The 20,577-nt window shown below is 33.5% G+C and overlaps 1 protein-coding gene across 3 annotated transcripts in view; it reads right to left on the bottom strand.

Moving 5' to 3' along the window:
- MCC (MCC regulator of WNT signaling pathway) overlaps positions 1 to 20,577 on the bottom strand; it is a 242,071-nt gene that overhangs the window by 81,519 nt on the left and 139,975 nt on the right. For all 3 annotated transcript variants that reach the window (XM_074280684.1, XM_074280683.1, XM_074280685.1), the window contains 3 exons: positions 18,931 to 19,073; positions 10,980 to 11,143; positions 3,434 to 3,640 (listed from right to left, as the gene is read on the bottom strand). In XM_074280684.1, the coding sequence (XP_074136785.1) occupies positions 3,434 to 3,640; positions 10,980 to 11,143; positions 18,931 to 19,073 (514 nt within the window). The remainder of the gene's footprint in view (positions 1 to 3,433; positions 3,641 to 10,979; positions 11,144 to 18,930; positions 19,074 to 20,577) is intronic.

Genomic DNA, 20,577 nt, shown 5'->3' with positions numbered 1-20,577 from the left:
TCCACCCATATGAGTGAGTGTTCCAAATCACTATTGATCAGAGAAATGCAAATTAAGACAACTCTGGGATACCACTACATACCTGTCAGATTGGCTAAGATGACAGGAAAAAATAATGATGAGTGTTGGAGGGGATGCAGGAAAACTGGGACACTGATGCATTGTTGGTGGAGTTGTGAACGAATCCAATCATTCTGGAGAACAATCTGGAATTATGCCCAAAAAGTTATCAAACTGTGTATACCCTTTGATCCAGCAGTGCTACTACTGGTCTTAAATCCCAAAGAAATACTAAAGAAGGGAAAGGGACCTGTATGTGTCAAAATACTTGTGGCAGCCCTTTTTGTAGTGGCTAGAAACTGGACAATGATCAATTTGAGAATGAGTGGTTAAATTGTGGTATATGAATGTTATGGAATATTATTGTTCTTTAAGAAATGACCAGCAAAATGAATACTGAGAGGCTTGGAGAGCATGAACTGATGCTGAGTGAAATGAGCAGAACCAGGAGATCATTGTACACTTCAAAAACAATACTGTACGAGGATGTATTCTGATAGAAGTGAATATCTTTAACAAAGAGAAGATCTCATTCAGTTCCAGTTGATCAATGATGGACAGAAACAACTACACCCAGAGAAGGAACACTGGGAAATGAGTGTAAAACTGCTTGCATTTTTGTTTTCTTCCCAGGTTATTTTTACCTTCTGAATCCAATTCTTTCTGTGCAACAAAAGAACTGTACAGTTCTGCACACATATATTTTATCTAGGATATACTATAACATATTTAACATGTATAAGACTGCCTGCCATCTGGGAGAGGGGATAGAAGAAGGGAAGGGAAAAATCGGAACAGAAGTGAGTGCAAGGGATAATGTGTAAAAAATTACCCATGCATATGTACTGTCAATAAAAAATTATAATTAATTTTTAAAAAGAACAAAGGACATTCTACTAAATTTACTTATTCAATGCCATACCAATTAATCTACCAAAAAAAAAGTTAATAGAGCTAAAAAAATAACAATTATTTAACAAAATTCATCTAGAAGAACAAAAGTTCAAGAATATAAAGGGAATTAATGACAAAAAATGTGAAGGAAAACTCTCAAATTGTATTACACAGCTGTAATAATCAAAACAATCTGATATTAGCCAAGAGACAGAATGGTAGATCAGTGGAATTGACTGCACAATACACAGTACATAATAATCATGACAATCTCCTGTTTGTTAAGTCCCCTAAATCCCATTTGTGAGAAAAGAAGTCAGTATTTGACAAAATTTCTGGGAAAACAAGAAAGCAATCTGGTAGAAACTAGATATAGACCAGTATCACATGCTATATATATATATCAAAATAAGGTCAAAATGGGGATATGATTTAGACATAGTGATACCATAAGCAAATTAAGAGAGTATGGAATAATTTATCTTTAAGATCTAAGGATAAAGGAAGAATTTATAATCAAACAAGATATAGCATTATAAGATATAAAATGGATAATTTTGATTGCACTGAATGTAGCAAATGCAGCCAACGATTAAAAAAAAAAAAAGCTAAAAACTTACAACAAACTTTTCTTATAAAGGTCTTATTTCTCAAATATATAGAGAACTGAGTCAAATTTATAAGATGATATTTATAAAGATATTTTATAAAAATATGTATATTTATAAAGATAAAATTTATAAGTCATCTCCCAGCGGTCAAAAGGCCAAAGGATATGAAGAAGCAGTTTTCAGAAGAAGAAATCAAAAAACTATCTCTAACCATATGAAAAAATGCTCTGAACACTATTAATTAGTAAAACACAAATTAAAACTACTCTGACAATACCACTCCATATCTGATTGGCTATCGTGAAAGAAAAAGAACAAAACAAATTTTGGAGGGAATGTGAGGAAACTGGAATATTAATGCATGTTCGCTGAGGTTGTGAATTGATCCAACCATTTTGGAGAACAATTTGATCCTATGCCCAAAGAGCTATAAAAGTATAATATTCCTAGGCCTGTGCAACAGATTCTTTAAAATGAAAAATAGCACCTCTTCTTAAATTGATGGGATTCCATCAATTGGGAAATACCTGAAAAAGCTGTGATATATAATTGTGATGCAATAGTTTTGTGATATAAGAAATGAAGAAAATTCTTTTAGAAAAACTGGAAAAATTTACAAGAACTAATACAAAAAGTGAGCCAAACCAGGAGAACATTGTTCTAGTAATAGCAATACTGTATGAATGACTTAGCTACTCTCAGCAATACAATGATCTAATTCTGAAGGACTTATGATGAAAAATATCTACCTTCAAAGAAAGAACTATTGGTATCTGAATGCAGATTGAAGTAAATACTATTTTTCACTTTATTTTTTACTTAAGGTCTGTTTTCTTTCATAACATGACTAATATGAAAATATGTTTTGCATGCCTATATCAAATTGCCTGATGTCTTATGGAGGAAGGAAGGTTAGGAAGGAGAAAATTTGAAATCCGAAATTTTTTAAAAGGAATGTTAAAAATTGTTCATATGTATAATTGGAAACAATAAAATATCAGAATACAAAAAAAGTTAAAAGATAATTCAATTGAATGATTAAGAATTATTGATATGCTCAGCTACTAAAGAAAAAATATCAATTTAAAACTTTCCTGTATTCTTTACTCAAGCACAATGAAAATTCATAAGAAAATTAACATGGCACACAATTTAGAAGTAAATATGATGTTCACTAGTGTTGATATTAATAGAAAAATCACATTTTTCAGAGTTGTTCTTTGGAAGGCGATGAGAATTAAGGTCACACTAGAGGCTGACTGTGAATTCTAAAATTTTTTTGTTTGTAGTGATTCGGTTTTCTCTCCATTGAACTCCTACTGGTTATGTTTTAGAAAATATGTTTTAGGTTAGCATTTACTGCAAGACACTAAGAAAAGGAGAATGAGATTGGGAATAGCCAGGAGATTCAGAGCTCATTTCAAAGTGAATTATTTACTGAGAGAAGTCCTATTTTTGCTTTGTTCTCTCTTTTACTTCAAACCAGAGCTAACTCAAACCAAGACAAAGAATGTGCCTTTCAAGGAGAAATCATAACTTTAAAAATCACTCTTTCTGCAAATCAATTTGATATACTTCTCTACTCTTGAAATGATCAGTTTTACTATTATCAAAACATTCCATGACAGAAGATGAAAATGTACTTGGACTCCTATTCATTAAGTTAAATCACTTTACAAAAGAAAAAAAATCTTACTTCAACTTCTTTTGCATATTTTCAAAATATTACTTTATAAATAATGGTTTTGGAAAGCTAAGATTTTTAATGATAATTAAAGTTCAAGATAGAATCTCTCTGGATCAGTTCCTTTTAGAAACACACTTTCAAGAGAAAATTAAAAAGCTATGTATGCTACCATGCTTCTTACCCTTCTTCGTAGCCTGTCTCTCTCTTCCCGGATAGCATTCATGGTGGCTTTGGTCCTGTTGAGTTCTTCCTCTTTGCTACACAGCATGGCAGTCAAGCTTTCATTTTCCTCTCTTAGGCCAGCCAGCTCTTTTTCACATCGAGATCTCTCTTCAGCCAAATTGGAATAAAGATCTCGACCTAATACTCCTTCAATCTCTTCAACTGTCTACAAAAACCAGAAAGGTAAGAGATTAACTTTTGAGATTAAGGAGAGGGGGGAAAATGCATCATAAATGAATAAGAGTCCATCTGAGATTGGCACAAAGATTTCTTTTAAAATAGTATTTAAGAGTAATTATATTCTTTTAAATCTTAAAATTTTCAGTAATTCATCTGTTTTACAGACAGATTTCTTGAGAAAGTATGGTCATAAACTGCTATTCAAAAATCTCATGAACCAGGAAAATATTATTTTTCCTCATTTTACATCTTTTATGAAGGGAATTGTAATGTTCAACGCAAGCACTTAAAATGTTGTGTTATGTTATCTCAATTGGGTCCTCCCACCACAGCAAGACACTTCTTTTATTCTTCCCTAACTAATTGTGTTTCCTACTCTTCATTCAAAATTTTTCTCCTCAATCCTCTCACACTATTCCCCTCCCAATTTTTTTAGTTCAACATATTTCAAACTTGTGAAGATAGAAAGCAATACCCACAAACTCCCTTTTCTTCTCTCTAACCTCCTTTACTCCAGTCTCTGATGCAGAGCTACTTCTTTCCTGAATAAGGCTAGCTCTTCTCCATTCTACTGCCTCCCAGTTGCTGGAGGAGAATGTCCTCTTCATTCCTACTTTATAAGCTTCAATTTTTCTCTGTGTACTTGCTCTTTTCTTAAAACACAAGCACTGCTAAAGGAAACAAAGCCAAAAATCCCAATCCAACACATCATTACAACACTCTATCACCCACTCAGATTATCATCCTATGATTTTCTTCACCTTTGCAGCCTAGCTCCCAGAAAAAAAGCCATTAACAACTTTTATCTCCACTTCTCTTAATTTTCACCCTTCTGCAGTTTGACTTTTACTCTTATTACTCAATTGAAACCACTTCTCTAAAGTTAGTATGAACCTCTTAATTGCCAAATCTGACGGCATTTTCAAAGTTCACATGCATTCTTCTTGAATTCTTTGCTGCATTTGGACCCAAATGACTTTTTTCGCTCCTTAATACCCTCTCTCCTCTCTGGGTTTTTATTATGCTGCTCCTACTCCTGGTATATCTTCAACCAGCCTTCTTCTGAGTTTCCTTTACTGGCTCATCATCCAAGTCACACCCCCTAATTATGGGTTTCTTCTTTTGTCTTTTTTTCCTAGGGAAGGAAATAAGCATTTCCTACTAAGTGCCTACAATACACCAGATACTTAGTAAAATGCATCATAAATATTATCTTATTTGATGTAACTGCTCTCATTTGGTGATCTCATCACCTTCTGCAATCATTTCTATGCATATGTTCATCAAATATATATAAAGAACTAGTTGCACATCTCTAATAGCCCACTGAATGTTTAAAATTTAATGTTCTTACTACTAGGCTTACATCCCAAAGAGATCTTAAAGAAGGGAGAGGGACCTGTATGTGCAAGAATGTTTGTGGCAGCCCTTTTTGTAGTGGCCAGAAACTGGAAACTGAGTGGGTGCCCATCAATTGGAGAATGGCTGAATAAATTGTGGTATATGAATATTATGGAATATTATTTTTCCTGTAAGAAATGACCAGCAGGATGATTTCAGAGAGGCCTGTTGAGACTTACATGAACTGATGCTGAGTAAAATGAGCAGGACCAGGAGATCATCATATACTTCAACAATAATACTATATGATCAATTCTGATGGACGTGTCTCTCTTCAACAAGGAGAACCAAATCAGTTCCAATAGAGCAGTAATGAACTGAACCAGCTTCACCCAGCAAAAGAACTCTGGGAAATTAGTATGAACCATTACATAGAATTCCCAATCCCTCTATTTTTTGTCCTTCTGCATTTTTTATTTCCTTCACAGTTTAATTGTACACTATTTCAAAGTCCGATTCTTTTTGTACAGCAAAATAACTGTATGGACATGTATACATATATTGTATTTAACTTATACTTTAGCACATTTAACATGTATTGGTCAACCTGCCATCTGGGGCAGGGGGGAAGGAAGGAGGGGAAAAATTGGAACAAAAGGTTTTGCAATTATCAATGCTAAAAAATTACCCATGCGTATATCTTGTAAATAAAAAGCTATAATTAAAAAAAAGAGAGAGAGAGAGCGAACTGCAGGAATTGAATGTAGATGATAACATAGTATTTTCATCTTTTGTTACTGTTTGCTTGTTTTTTGTTTTCTTTCTCATTTTTTCTCCTTTTTGATCTCATTTTTCTTATGCAGCATGATAATTGTGGAAAAAATTTACAGAAGAATTGCACATGTTTAACCTATATTGGATAACTTTCTGTCTAGGGGACAGTGTGAGAGAAAGGAAGGGGGAAATTTTGGAACACAAGGTTTTGCAAGGGTGAATGTTGAAAACTATCTTTGCACATATTTTGAAAATAAAATTATATTATATATATATATATATAATATAATATATAAAAATAAAATTAAAATTTAATGTTCTATGGGCATCTCTGTTTCAATATGTAAAAAACTGAACTCATCTTTTGCCACAAGCACCTCTGCTGAATTTATCTGTTTTTGTCAAGGTTCCATCACTCAGATTAACAACCTTGGTGCTATACTTGTCCTCATACTATATATATCCATTAGTTGACAAATGTTGCAGTTTACACATTCACATTTCTAGAATCTATTTACATGGCTATCACCCTAGTTCAAGCTCACCTCTTGTCTGTATCTCCTGTATTAAATTTCTCCCCTTACAAGCTACACATATCATCCTAAATATAGTTTTTTTTTTCCCCCCTAAACTGTAAGTCTGTCCATTCCCTTAATCCACAAACTCCTGTCAATTACAATTGACTCTAGATCAAACATTAAGTTCCTCTGTCTTTTAAGAACTTTATAACCTAGGCCCAAACAACTATTCAAAGACCTTGTTATTTATAGAATTTTCTACACTCTATGGTTCAGCCAAACTGGCCTTTTTAATGTTCCTCACATATAGCTCTCTCTTTCCTGGAACACAGTAGGTTCATGACTTTTTATCTTTACAATTCTAGATTAAGAATCTCAAAAATACTTAAACCCTTAGGATCATACAACTACTCAACAAGCTGCTCCTGGGAAACACTTTATAATAACTGTTAAGTAGAAAATCTGATTTGAAATTTCCTTATTTATAGTTTTCTTTTAAAAAACCAATTAAGTGACAAGTTATTTTACTATAACAGAGCTCTTCATGCATCACAGGAGTTTAGACTGCATGTATGAGCTTCAGTTCTAAAACAGGAAAAAAGCAAAACAGCCTGTTGAAGGAGAAATACATAGTCTTTGATGGATGTCATCATAAAGCCTGCCTTAATAGTGCTTGAAAATGGGAGTTCAATATTATACATGTGTATGTGTTTAAAAAAAAAAATAACATGGGAAATGAGGCCCCCAAAGTTACCAATTTTTCTTGTTTTCTGAAACACTTAATTCTACATTCTTTATAGAAAGAAGTATTAGCCTATTTTTTTTAAAGGATCAGGGCTTAAGTGTATAGATATGGATGGAGAAAGTGCATAACATAATGATAACCTTAAATACTAATTGGGTAGGCAATTATATTGAAATATATTTCCCAAATAGATCAGTCCAGGAGATCATGATTTCCAGGTGGCAATAAATACTTTCCAGGTAGGTTTTAAATACAAAGGAAAAACTTAGGTCCATATGGCTGTCTTTGGGTATTATCACACACACACACACACACACACACACACACAAAGATATTTCTGTGTTTTCTCCTTTTAGCATGTGGTGGCAATTATTAATACTACTTCCAGTACTAAGAGTTCATATTTTCACACTTAATGCTCTTTTCAAAGATCCCTGTTCATTCAAGTGAAGACTGTCCTTGACACTCTCCTTAATTTGTGTTTCAGAAGTCTGTAATACAGGGTTCTCAGAGAGCTATACCTGCATCCTCCTGGCTTCTTCTCACTTAATATACATTGCTGCTGCTCCTCTGTCATTATTTTAAGTTTTTAAACAACAGTTGTGAGATGCTAGAAAGAGATATTCCTCACAACTGTACTGACATATTTAAGGTAACTCAATAAGATAAATCTTTACATAAAATATGCTAAAGTCTCTCTGGGATACTGAAAATTTTTGATAAAAAAATATTTCTTAGATTAAATGTAGGTATAGGATATTACTTGCAAACACTAGATCAGACTTTGCCTTGATATAAGCAGTCTTCTGGTTAAAACTTAAACATTTTTTTGCTTGTTGTTGAGGCAATTAGGGTTAAATGACTTGCCCAGGGTCACACAGCTAGGAAGTGTTATGTGTCTGAGGTCACATTTGAATTCAGGTCCTCCAGACTTTCAGGACTGGTGCTCTATCCACTGTGCCACCTAGCTGCTCCTTACTTAAACATCTTTTACAATTATTAAGATTCTCATGTTAGGAAGCTAAGAAGCTATGTGGTATAACAGAGTTCCTCTGACACTAGGTATGTGATTTTGAGCAAGGAAATTCTTTTGGGATTATATATTAAGTCAGAGATATATGAGCAGGCAATAGTATGTTTAAAATAGGATATATATTCTAAGTTGTTCTTGTTATGAAGTAAATGACTTTGTACTGATCCAGTCATATTCTTTCTTACCCTCTGTAATATGACATCTAATCTTATTATGCAACTGAAACTGCACTTTATAGTTACCAATGAATTTTTAATTGCCAGATATAATGACTTTTTTTCAATCCTCAAACTTGTGGATCTCTCTGCTGCCTCTGACAATACTAATTATCATTTCTTCCTTTATGCTATCTCTTCTCCAGACTTTCATGACACTCTTTTCTCTTGTTCTCCTCCAATCTTAGTATTCTCAATTTCCTTTATGAGTTCATCATCCATATTATGCCCATTAAACCTCAGTGTCCCTTAAGAATCTGTCTTATGTGAGTCTTTTCAACAATAAGGTGATTCAGGCCAATTCCAATAGACTTGTGATGGAGAAAGCCTTCTACCTCCTGAAAGAGGATTATGAGGACTGAATGTGGATCACAATATAGTATTTTCACCTTTCTTGATGTTTCCTTATTTTTTCTCTCTCACATTTTTTTCCTTTTGGGTCTGATTTTTCTTGTGCAGCAGCATGATAAATGTGAAAATATATATATAGAAGAATTGTACATGTTTAACATATATTGGCTTACTTGTCTAGAGGGGAGAGGGGAGGGGAAAAGAAGGAGAAAAATTTGGAACACAAGGTTTTTCAAGGATGAGTGTTGAAAATTCTTTGCAAGTATTTTGAAAATAAAAAGCTATTATTAAAAAAAAAAGAAAAAGAAAATTCGTATTAGGGGGAAAAGAATCTGTCTTAGCAGAAAAGGAGAGAGAGGAAAGGCAGAAGGAAAAAGGAAGGGAAGAAGAAAGGGAAAAAAGGAAGAGAAGAAGAAAGGAAAGAAAGATAAAAGGAAGGAAGGAAAAGAGGGAGGATTTAAACTCTATATTCTGAATTTATAATACACTTAAAAGGAAATGGAAGATGCATAAAACAGAGTCCCACTGTTGCACACACAATCCTTTTTAAAAAATGCTGCTATGATTATGAAATTTCCATTATATTTGAATTTTAAGAGTTTGTTTTTTGATTTTTAAAGAATAAAGTATAATCAGCAGGCCAAAAAAAAAAAAAAAAAAAAAAAAAGGATCTGTCTTAGGCCCTCTTCTCTTTTCTTTTTATATTACCTTACTTGGTGAGCTCCTATGAGTTCAGGAATGATTCTCAATCCTAGATTCTCTTATCTCCTCTCTGATTCTTATTTTTTGACTTTTTGATTATCTCAAACTGAATGTCCCAGTGTTCTTTACTCAATATGTTCAAAACAGAACTTCTTAATTTTCCTCCAACATTCTTCCCTCCTTTCAGCTTCATCCTGTAAGTCACCCAGATCCACAACCTAGGTATAGCTCTCAATTCTCCTCATTTCCTGCATACATCCAAACTGATATCATCTTGTTTCTAACTTCACTGTTGTGTCCTCTTTTCAACACTCACTAAGCTACAGTTCTAATTTAGACCTCTCAAATGGACTACGGCAGTGGTCTTCTAACTTCTCTCCTTACTTCAAGCTTTTCCCCATTATAACCCAATCAACTACCAACAAAATTTTCTTAAAGTTCTTCAGTTCTGTCTGATGATTTTACCACATCTTGCTTAATGAACTCCAAGGGCTCCCTTTTAGCCCCCAGAATCAAATAAAAAGTACTATTGTTTAGCATTCAAAGCTTTTTATGATCTGTGTCCTTCCTAATTTCCCAATCTCCCTAAACTTTATTACCTGCCTCTCTACCTTTGCCCTGTCAATTCATCAAGCCTGGAATATTCTAGTCTCTTACAAATATCTGTAAAGTTCTTCTAGCTTCCTTTAAGACAGTTCCTCTGTAGAGGATACTTTCCCAGTTGCCTTAGCTGCTAATGCCTTCCTCGCTCAGAATACCTTCCATCTATTCTGCATCATCCAATCATATGTTATCATATATGTTGCTTCCCCATGTAAATTTAGAACATAAATTCCCTGAGGGAAAAGACTTTGATTGTCTTTGTATTTTCAGCATTACCAATATCTGTTACATAGTAGGCTCTTAAAAAATGCTTGTTGACTCACTAACTTTTCTCTCTTGTAAATTATGTTGTGCATTTAGAGGGAAAGTTAGCATGACATGGTTAAAAAAAAAAACAAAAAAAAAAACACTAGCTCTGTATTCCAAGGAAGGGTCTGGGTTCAAATTTCTCTTCTCATGCTTACTACCTTTTTGATCTTATGCAAATGACTCAATATCCTTAAGCTTCATTTAGTTGGATGGCATGATACCTTCCAGCTTCAGATCTATGATCTTATCAGAGAGCATATGAGAATGTTGTCAAGGATAAAGTCTGCAGACTTTGGAACACAGTGTTTCCTTTTAATGAATATAACTAATCTAATAGTAAGACTAATTCTTATTTTTAGTATTAGTAGCATCAAGAATAAAAAACTTTCTAAATGATATTCTAATGGCCTTGAAAGAAACAATAGGACTTCCATTCTGATTAATATAACATAGGAATTGCTCAGACACTGAAAGAATTTGGCTCAACATTTAAATAACCTACTTATATCTGTGTAAATTGGTCACTGATTGCACAGTAAATGAATTCAGCTGTCCATTTCAGGCTGTGACTGCTTTTGAGATGATTATCTGCTATCTGCATGGAGGCACAATATACTGAGCATGGTTTTTTACTTTATAATATCTGTTACCAATAGGAAAGTGTAATGAGTATGTCTTTTCATGATAATCTTTCAAATGATATCATTTTTGATCTGTGAGTTTGGTATGATTACCTTAATAGCCAAATCACAGTGTTCACTTGCAGTGGTGAGCTGTTCAATATGTCTGTCCACTTCAGCTACTGAGAGACCACAGCTACTCTTCTTTCTCCCACAGACGACATTTTCCAGTCCAGTCAGTACTCTTTGCAGTTCTGAGTTAAGATCACTGCAGTTATCTGTAAAAAAAAAAAAAAAAAAAAGAGTAAAATTAAGTATATTCAGTAAGTACACCAAAGAGCTCTCTTTTTTCCTTCGTTGCAAAAGGTATTGCAGGTAATGTTACATGAAGGTAATTCAAAATGTCACATGGCAATAAAAAGTTAAATATCATTCAATAACCCATCCATCTTATATCTAACTTAAGTTTAAAGGCTTTTTGTTGCTCCTAAGTCAAGAGTTCCTGGACTGAATTGCTATGCAAATAACATAGCATGCTTTTATATTTCCTTTTGTTTTCATTGCCAAGTTTTGGTGGTCTCTTCTTTTTAGTATTGTCCCTCATGTTTTCAGGCTTATTTTTAAAAGGTTCAAAATCAGAATCTATAAAAAGAACACCAGACTTAAAACCAGAGAATTTGGGCTCAATCTTGGCTCTGCTAGTTGTCATCTGTGTGACCTTGGGCAAGCCACTTCTGTGGCCCTTATTTTCCTCATCTGTAAAACAAGGCTAGGATCATTTCCAAAGTTCCTTTCAAGGCTAAAATTCCATGACTTATATTAGGGACGTTAATCCTTCATAACTCCAAAGGTTTAGGATTGCAGGATTAGAAGTTTAATGAGGACAGTCAAGGTAGATATCTGGCTGATGAGTCAGCATATTACAGAACTAGGACTAGTAACACAGTGACCAGATTTGTTTTCCCAAGTGAAAATTGCAAAATATTTAAAAATGTATTCAGATGATAATGCTAATGTTTATTCATGTAAGGCGTTCTTGAATCTATCATGATCTCTTTATTTCCCCCACCCCCAACTCCAATAGGTTAGGCTAATTTTTCCCTGAAGAGTAATAAAAGTAACAAAAAATCTTTCTCACATAAGAGACATGAGAAGAGTTTTTACAATGGAAGAGAAATGGGAAGGGAGTAGCAAACAGTCCTCTCATCAGAATTAGTTCCAAGAGGGAAGAATAGATATACATACTCAGTGTCTATATAAATATAATATATCCTAAAGGTAAAAAGGAACTGAAAGTGATGAGAAATGGAAGGAATTATAAAGGGGAGGGCAGATTAAGGGAGGAAATGATCAAAAGCAAAATAAACTTCTGAGCAGGGGCAGGGCTGAAAAGAAGAAAAAATACAAGATAATGGGAAAGAAGAAAAAACACAGTGAATGTGAATGATATGAGCTCACCCATAAAAGAGAAGTAGATATCAGAATGGATTAGAGACCAAAATTCAACAATATGTTGTTTATAAGAGAAAGACTTAAAACAGAAAGACAAACAAAATAAAGGAATGGAATAAAATCTAATATGCTTCAGTTGAATTAAAAAAAAAAAAAAAAGGCTGGGATAGCAATTGTGAATTCAGACAAAGCAAAAATAAGCCTATAAAGAGATAATCAGGGAAAGTACTGTTGTGCCACAGTTCCCTTTTAAAGTCCTGACCCAGTTTTCCTAATTGTCCTATTCAGTTACTCTGCCTCAGGTTATAACCATCCCCTCTTAATGCTATGATAAAGGTCTTATATCTTAGACCTTAGGCTATAATCATTCCTTCTTAATGTTTGATGGGATAAAGGTCTTTATCCATTTTAGACATCTTTAGAATATCAGGAGCCTTTCCAGTCCCTCCCTCCATTATGTCATCCTAGGTGCCTGCTTCCATTATGTCATCCTCATCCTCATTAGGTCATCTCCATCCAGGTACCTCCCCCATCATGTCATCCTTCTTGTAACCCTATAAAAGAATCTTATATCTGACATTCAGGGCTGGATTCTTTTGAATGAGTCTCATTCAGCCCTGAGACCAAACCATGGATGCATTTGGTCCCAGTAAATCTCTCCACTAAATAAATTATTGAATTGTTCTCTAATCTCTATCTTGTTCAGTTTCTCCAGCATTATAGTACATTTTGCTAAAAAGTTTTGACAATGAAGTATGTTTTTACAAAAGTTTTTACAGCAAGTCTCTCTGATAAAGGTCTTATTTCTTAAATGTATATGAAATATAAAAATCAATCAAATATAAAAATAGAAGCCATTTCCCAATTGTCAAAGGATATATACAAGGCAATGTTCAGAAGAAAACATAATTATCTATAGTGAAATAAAAATGCTCTAAATTATGATTTATTAGAGAAATGTAAATTAAAATAATCCTGAAGTACTGTCTCACAATAAACAGAAATGGGAAATGCTAAAGGGAACAATTTATGAAGTAGGAGTGCAAATCAAAGTATAATTTTTTTCACTTTATTTTTTTCCTTTTTTTGAAATATCATATTTTTTTGCCTTCCCAGTGGGTAAAAAAGGAACTTGAAAACGGTGAGAAAATTTTCAAATTTTAAAAGTATTAAAAATAACTAATAAAAACATTAAAATATGGAGAAAGGGAAAACAACACTCAGGATTTTGATGAACTAATATTCAGATTATATTCAGATAATAGGAAGAAAATAATAAAAATAAATGATCCCATCAAAGAGTAAGGCCAATCTTGGCCTTAGAGAAGAAATACAGAAATATCTTTTACTTTTTAAATAAGAAAGTAGAGATCTAGAAATAGGGAATATTCAAAATATATTCAGGTATATTTGCTGCAATCAGTGGTGCAAGTAGTTATGGTTGTACTGTTTATTGAGAAATAATAAATATAAAAACAAATAAAAGGCATTTAAAATAAAAAATACAAGCTTTAGGATTCTTTAATATCAAACACATATCAGTCACCATTTATTAAAGATTAAAACAAAAATAAAAATCATATTTTTTTCAGTTTATTTTTGTTCTCAGATATACACTCAGCACTTGCGCATGCAAATAGCTCTGAAATAGAGCTAAGTTGAGATAACCAAAAATGTAAAATAACAAAGATCATTTTATTTTGTAAAGTTACTTATGAAAAGAAAGGAACAAAAGAATGAGTACATAGCAACTTACATAGCAACTATTTTAAGAAAAACCCTGTGCTAAGTGCTTTAGAATTATTATTTCATTTGATCTCCACAACAACCTATTTATTCTCATTTTATAGTTGAGGAAACTGAAATAAATGGATTATATGAGTTGTCCAAGTTCACAATGAGTTTCTGAAGTCACATTTGAACTTGAATCCTTATTCCTCATTCCATTTTCATTTAATCATGTCTGACCTTTTGTGTCTCCATTTGGGGGTTTTGTGGCAAAGATAGTAATTTGTCATTTCAATCTTTAGCTAATTTTAGAGGTGAGAAAACTAATCTCTAAACTTACTAGGCAAAAAAAGATTAAATGATTTGTCCAGAGTCACAGTAAAGATCTGAGACTGACCAGCAATACATTAAGCTACCTGGTAGCCTTAAGTGTTTTATTCAAGTGTTATATTATTATTTTTTATTTTTTTTGAGGCTGGGGTTAAGTAACTTGCCCAGGGTCACACAGCTAGGAAGTGTCTGAGACCAGATTTGAACTCGGGTCCTCCTGAATTCAGGGCTGGTGCTCTATCCACTGAGCCACCTACCTGCCCCCTCAAGTGTTATATTATATATATATTACATATATATATTAAAAATTGGGATCAATTAATTCTGAGGGACGAGATCTGGGGAAAAGAAGAGCACTTCTGATTACATGAACAGGTTGTACTTACCATTAGCAACAAGTTGAGGCTATTTAGCATATATCAGATAATCTCTTCTGAAGGTTAACACAAGGTTATAAGCAGCACACATATAATGGCCAGGATGTTGTTTTTCTTTTTCTTTTATGATACATTATAATTATGAAGGATCCCTGGAAGTCTTTATACTTCAGCTAAAACAATCAAGCTTTCATGTAGATTGATATCAAGCAGAGCATATTATATATGCTCTCAAAACTGGGCCCCCTCTCATACTAATTACATGGGAGTTTGGCAATTATAATACATACAAAACACAAACATATATGCATTTGTGCATACATGTGTATCTAAAGCTAAAAGCCATTCCCTAATACAAAATAGTCAGAGAGTATTAAAAAAAACAGTTCTCAAAAGAATTGCAAACTATTAAGAATCATATGAAAGAATGCTTCAAATCACTAATCATTTAAAAAAAAAAAACAAAACCATGAGATTTTACTTCATACCCAATAATCAAACAAAAATTACAAAAGATGGAAATAGTATATTTTGAAATTGTGAATAAAGACATTTTGGAAAGAAATTATGCAAATAAAGTGACAAAAATGCCCATGCCCTTTGAACAGTGGAATAAAGAAATCAATCTTAATCTATAGCAAAGTAAAAAAGGGATAAGGACAGAAGGAAAAAAAGATTGGAGGTGGTAGTGACTGGAAGCATAACACTTGTGGGAAGGGAAATGGTACAAGATAAAAAAGAAATAAAAATAAACAAAGGAAAAATAGGATCATATCTAGTTATAATAACCAAAAATGTGAAAGAGATGTATAATATACATATTATAGTAGATAGCAGGATGGATTAAAATCCAAACTGTATAATAAATTATTTACAAGAAACACATTTGAGGGTAGATTCTGGGAAGAGAGTAGAGTAGGCCAGTAATTTTTAAGCTCTCTTGATTTTCCTCACAAACAGAATAAATTTTCGTGTCAAGGTAAACAAAGACTAGTGATAAGCCAAGAAGACTGGGCAGAACTTAGGTCTTCCTGATACAGCCCAAGAAGATCTGAAGACCCCAGGCCAGGGTATTAACCTGTGTGAAATGTAAACATCTCCAGGCTAGCTACACAAAAACATCAAGTGGGGAACCCTGGGACTAGCTTGGTTTGGCTGGAGCCTCAGCAGGAAACACAAAAACTTTCACCTCCCGGACTGCTCATGGAGTTGGGGATTTGAATCCAGAAATATTGAGAGAACCCTGGCTGATTAGGGACCCCAGGCCCAGCTGTGCTGCAGAGACCTGGCCCTGGGTGAGAAGGAATTAGCACATGCAAGTGCAGAAGCTGTGGGGTAGGGACACTGCTGGCACTTGTAGGAAAGTCAAACTCTGGTTTGGGGTGCCAGGTCAGAGGAGAAAGGTGAAGAGAAGCTAGAGGCACCAACCATCCACTCCACAATTAGATGTTTACACTAATACTTCTCATTTAAAAAAATGAACTAGCAAAGAAGAACCCAACTATAGAAACTTACTATGGGAACAGGGAAGACCGAAGTTCATCTTCAGAGAGCAATGAAGTAATAAAACAAAACAAAACAAAACAACAAAAAAAACTTTTATCCAAAAGAGTAACATTAAATGGCTCCCAGAATTTATAGAACTCAAAATAAGAATTTAAAAATCAAATGAAAGACACTGAGAAAACACCAAAAAAGTAAAAACCATCCAAGAAAAACAAGACATCATGAAAAAAAAGTTAACCAACTAGAAAAGAAAATATTAGAATCTCAAAAATAAAACTAACTCCTTGAAAATTAAATTCAGGCAAGGGGAACTTAATGAAGCTACAAGAGACCAAGAAATAACAAAACAATGTAAAGAATGAAAAAATAGCATAAAATATGAAACATTTAACAAGAAAAAACAGATCTAGAGAACAGAACAAGAAGATAAAATATAAAAATGATCAGACCGTTTAAAAGTTGTGACCAAAAAAAGAACCTTGACACAATAATGCAAGAAATAATTCAAGAAAACTGTCCTGGAGTGAGAGAACATCTGGAGAAAGGACAAATAGAAAAAATCCACTGATCACCACCTCAAAGAGATCCTTTGTAGAAATGTAAGAAACAAGGAAAAAAATTCAAATACATTGGAGAGACAATTAGAATTATACAGAATTGTATTTTTTTTTCAGCATTCACAATAGGAGACCGTAGGTCCTGGAATCATATTTACTGGCAATCAAAAGAACTAGGTCTGGGGCCAAAAATATTATATTCAGCAAAATTATTCATAACATTGAATGAGAAAATAGACTTTCAATGAATTTGAATATAATAGAAACTTTAACATATCAATATCAAAAATCAATTTCAAGGAAGTTAACAAGGACAATTTGTTTATATTTTTTACATGGGAAATCTTTACCATACATTTGAGATTGAGATCAGAAATAAGGTTACTCAAAAAAAAAAAAAAAAAAAAAAAGGCTGGGGCAAAGTTAAGGTAAAAATAGTAATTTTGTTACACAAATGAGGTGCAGAGGAAACAGAGGCATCAGAGGGAAGAGGAAGGCTTATATGGTTCTGAAAACCTACTCACATCGGGAATGGGTTAAACAGGCAACATTACATACATACCATTAAGGATTTAGCATCCTCCAAAATCTATAAAATAGGGGGAAAGGGATGGGTGGAGGATGAAGCAAAGGGTAAGGGAAAAAGAAAAGGGAAGAATCCTGGTAGGGAGGAAGTTAAGTATAGCAAGGCAAGTTAAAGAGCAGAATTAAATCAAAAAGTTAGCAAGAATAAGAAAGATGGGGGAAGTATGTGTGTATGTGTGTCTATGTATATATTTATATATGTATACACAAATATATCCTTACTTAATTATAGCCTGCTTGTGGGAGGTGGGGGAGATGAAAGGGGAAAAAATGAATAAAGTAAAAAAAAGTGTGCAACAGAGAACAAAAGAACAACCTACAAGGAAATAAAGAAAAGATGGACATTCATGAATATAATTTCTTTTACTATTATATATCCTTCCTTGAGCTGGTAATTTACTGTTCTGAATCTTCTTTATTTATAAAAGAAAAGTTTTAGAGGAATTTATTGCTCTTTCTTCCAGCCCTCCAATTAGAGGATTCATCTACAAGATGATGAGCTTTCAGATTATCTTGGTAGGGGGCGGGGTGGAAGTAAAAAGAAATTGTTCCATAAAATAAAACTTTTTAGATCACTGGGAAGAGTAAAACAAATGCAGAGTAAGTTCCCGGGGATTATAGACATGTAAGGAACATACATTACCAATGAATTTACATCTCATACTATAAGACTCTGATATTTTTACTCTTGTCATAAAGTCCTCATGCTGCTTTTCCTGGAGTGTGATGATTCTGCTTGGTTTCCTGGGTTCTCTTTTCCACACATCGACTGAATTCTAGAGATGGACTTCCTGGGCATACTGTCTTTTGGTTCAATGTCTCAATGACTATGCTCTATGATGACACTGTCAACTGATGCCAGTTAATTCTCCCATTCCCCAATGGATTCTGGTACAGGTGTAATGAAAAGGGCAAAAAATCAATTCTTCCTCCCTCTAAAGATGGGCCTCTTCTAGACATCTGGAAAAGATTGACTTCTGAGAGCTTAATCTTGCTTTTAAAAATCCACTAAGGCTAATGCTTAGGAAGCCATTGGCTAACCTCTCTCTAATTCCATTAAGTTGCTTGAGAAACTTCTTTACACCTTCTAAAGGAGTAATGATATGTAAAAACTTTATAAACTTTTCTATGGACAAAGTTTATAGAGCAAAGAATCGTTTATGATAAAAAACCTTTTATGTCAAGATCATGTATTTGGAACCTTATCTGCTTCGTTCATCTAAAGACACTATTTATTCTTTGCCTTCTTGAATTAAATTCTCAAATTAATACTTCCTACACATAACATAATTAGATAGATAAAGACTAGAGCTCTATCCTTATTGCAATAGGCATAAGCATTATAAGTTCACTAATTTAGGGGTGGAAGAGACATTGGAAATCATTTAGTCTAATGCCCTTACTTGCATATGAGGAAACTAATTGACTTAAACAAAATCACAAATAAATCTCACATATAGTGAGAGAGGGAGAATGCAAACTCAGTTCTTTTTTTAACTCCAAATCCATTACCCTTATTAAAGGACTTACCCATATCAGCAGTGACCATGGTAGATTGATTCTCAGGGATGGAAACAGATGTTTGGTCTTGATCCAAGCTTCGAGAATCCTCATTGACTTCTTGTTGACTTTCACTGAGCTCTGACCTAAATTCTGAATACTCATCTTCTTCCCTAAACAAAAAAAGAGTCAGTAAGATAACTCACAATGGAAGGATTAAGAGAAAGTTACTCAAGGAAGACTAAAGGACAAGAGCAAAGCCACCCAAGGAGTGATATCCTCTCTCCCAGCAGTCATACAGATTCCTTTTCTAACAAACCAAACACACACATTCTAGATTTAGGTGGTAGATAAAGGACTACTGCTATTCTGATAAATATGTAATACAAATATATTCACTTATAGACTAAAGTGGGAATGTAGAAAAAAATAAACTTAATAATGGAATGGGAATATAAATTATTGAGTTGGAAATACTTTTCAATTCAAATGAGGAGAAAGGCTATATTCTAACACCCTAGCATATAAGTCATAGAATATGAGAGCAGATACAGAGCATGTGGAGGAATTTCCCAATCTTTTCTGCTGACTGGGTCTTTCCCTTGAAAAAGAAAGCCCAGAGTAATTTGAATGAATAGCTAATGAATTGATAAAACCAATGGAAAGTTAAGCTTCATACTTCAAACTGAACTAGATGCTGCAGGATTTATGAGAAGTAATTCCATCCTATAAAACTGAGTTATTAGACTATAAACTTCATGAAAGCAGGGATGGTGTTTTATCTCCTAAATCTTTTTTTTTTTTTTTAATCAAAGGGTCCAATGTTTTACAAACAAATTGTTTATTAAATTGGGTTAAATATAATGCTACCCAATTTAATTCAATGCAATTCAATTTAATAAAGTAATTTTAAGCCATCTATTGTTTGAAGACCCATAAAAATATTACTTGAAGCTACTTTAAACTGTTTCCTATTAAGAGAGATGAATTCCATATGCATTTTCTTTAATTTATTCTAAATAAACTTTAACAAAAAAATAAAGAGGAATTATTTTGACTCTGTTACAGATCTAACTGAATCAGAATCTTTCACAAGTTTACAAGATTATCGAATTTAAAGCTAGAAGGAATTCTAGGAGCCATTGAGGCCAATCCTATAATTTTACAGAGGAAGAAACTAAATTCCAAAGGGGATAAAGAATTTAATCTGTGCTGCAAAGTTCCATAAGACATAGTTCTTCCCTTCTGTCCCCATATTTAGCAAACTGTAGTGACTCCATATATTTGAACCTACAGATAACAAAATCCTCTATTTCAGCTAAAAGCTTTTCACAACCTGGTTCCATGCTTTTTCCATTTTTCTGATCCCCTCCTACTTTACAGATCAGCCATACAGCCACAGTATTTCACACACAGTATACTCTACTTCCTTCTCTCTGCACTGGCTGTCCCTCACACCTGGAATGTGTTACAAACTCTGGTTTTCTTCAAGCCTTAACTAAATACCATCTTCTACAGCATATGTTTTACTGGTGACCCCAGTTACTGGAAACTTATTCTCTAAAGTTGCCTTTCAAAAAAATAAATTGATTAAAAATGAAGTTGCTTTTCATCTACCATCTTTTATGGATTTTTTTTTTTTTACACACATGTTATATCCTTCATCCAAACATAATC

This window comes from Sminthopsis crassicaudata, chromosome 1 (assembly GCF_048593235.1).
Source record: "Sminthopsis crassicaudata isolate SCR6 chromosome 1, ASM4859323v1, whole genome shotgun sequence".
In the NCBI taxonomy this organism is placed as follows: domain Eukaryota; kingdom Metazoa; phylum Chordata; class Mammalia; order Dasyuromorphia; family Dasyuridae; genus Sminthopsis; species Sminthopsis crassicaudata.
The sequence above is the reverse complement of the archived record's forward strand: the minus strand, read 5'-3'. Positions and strand labels throughout refer to the sequence as shown.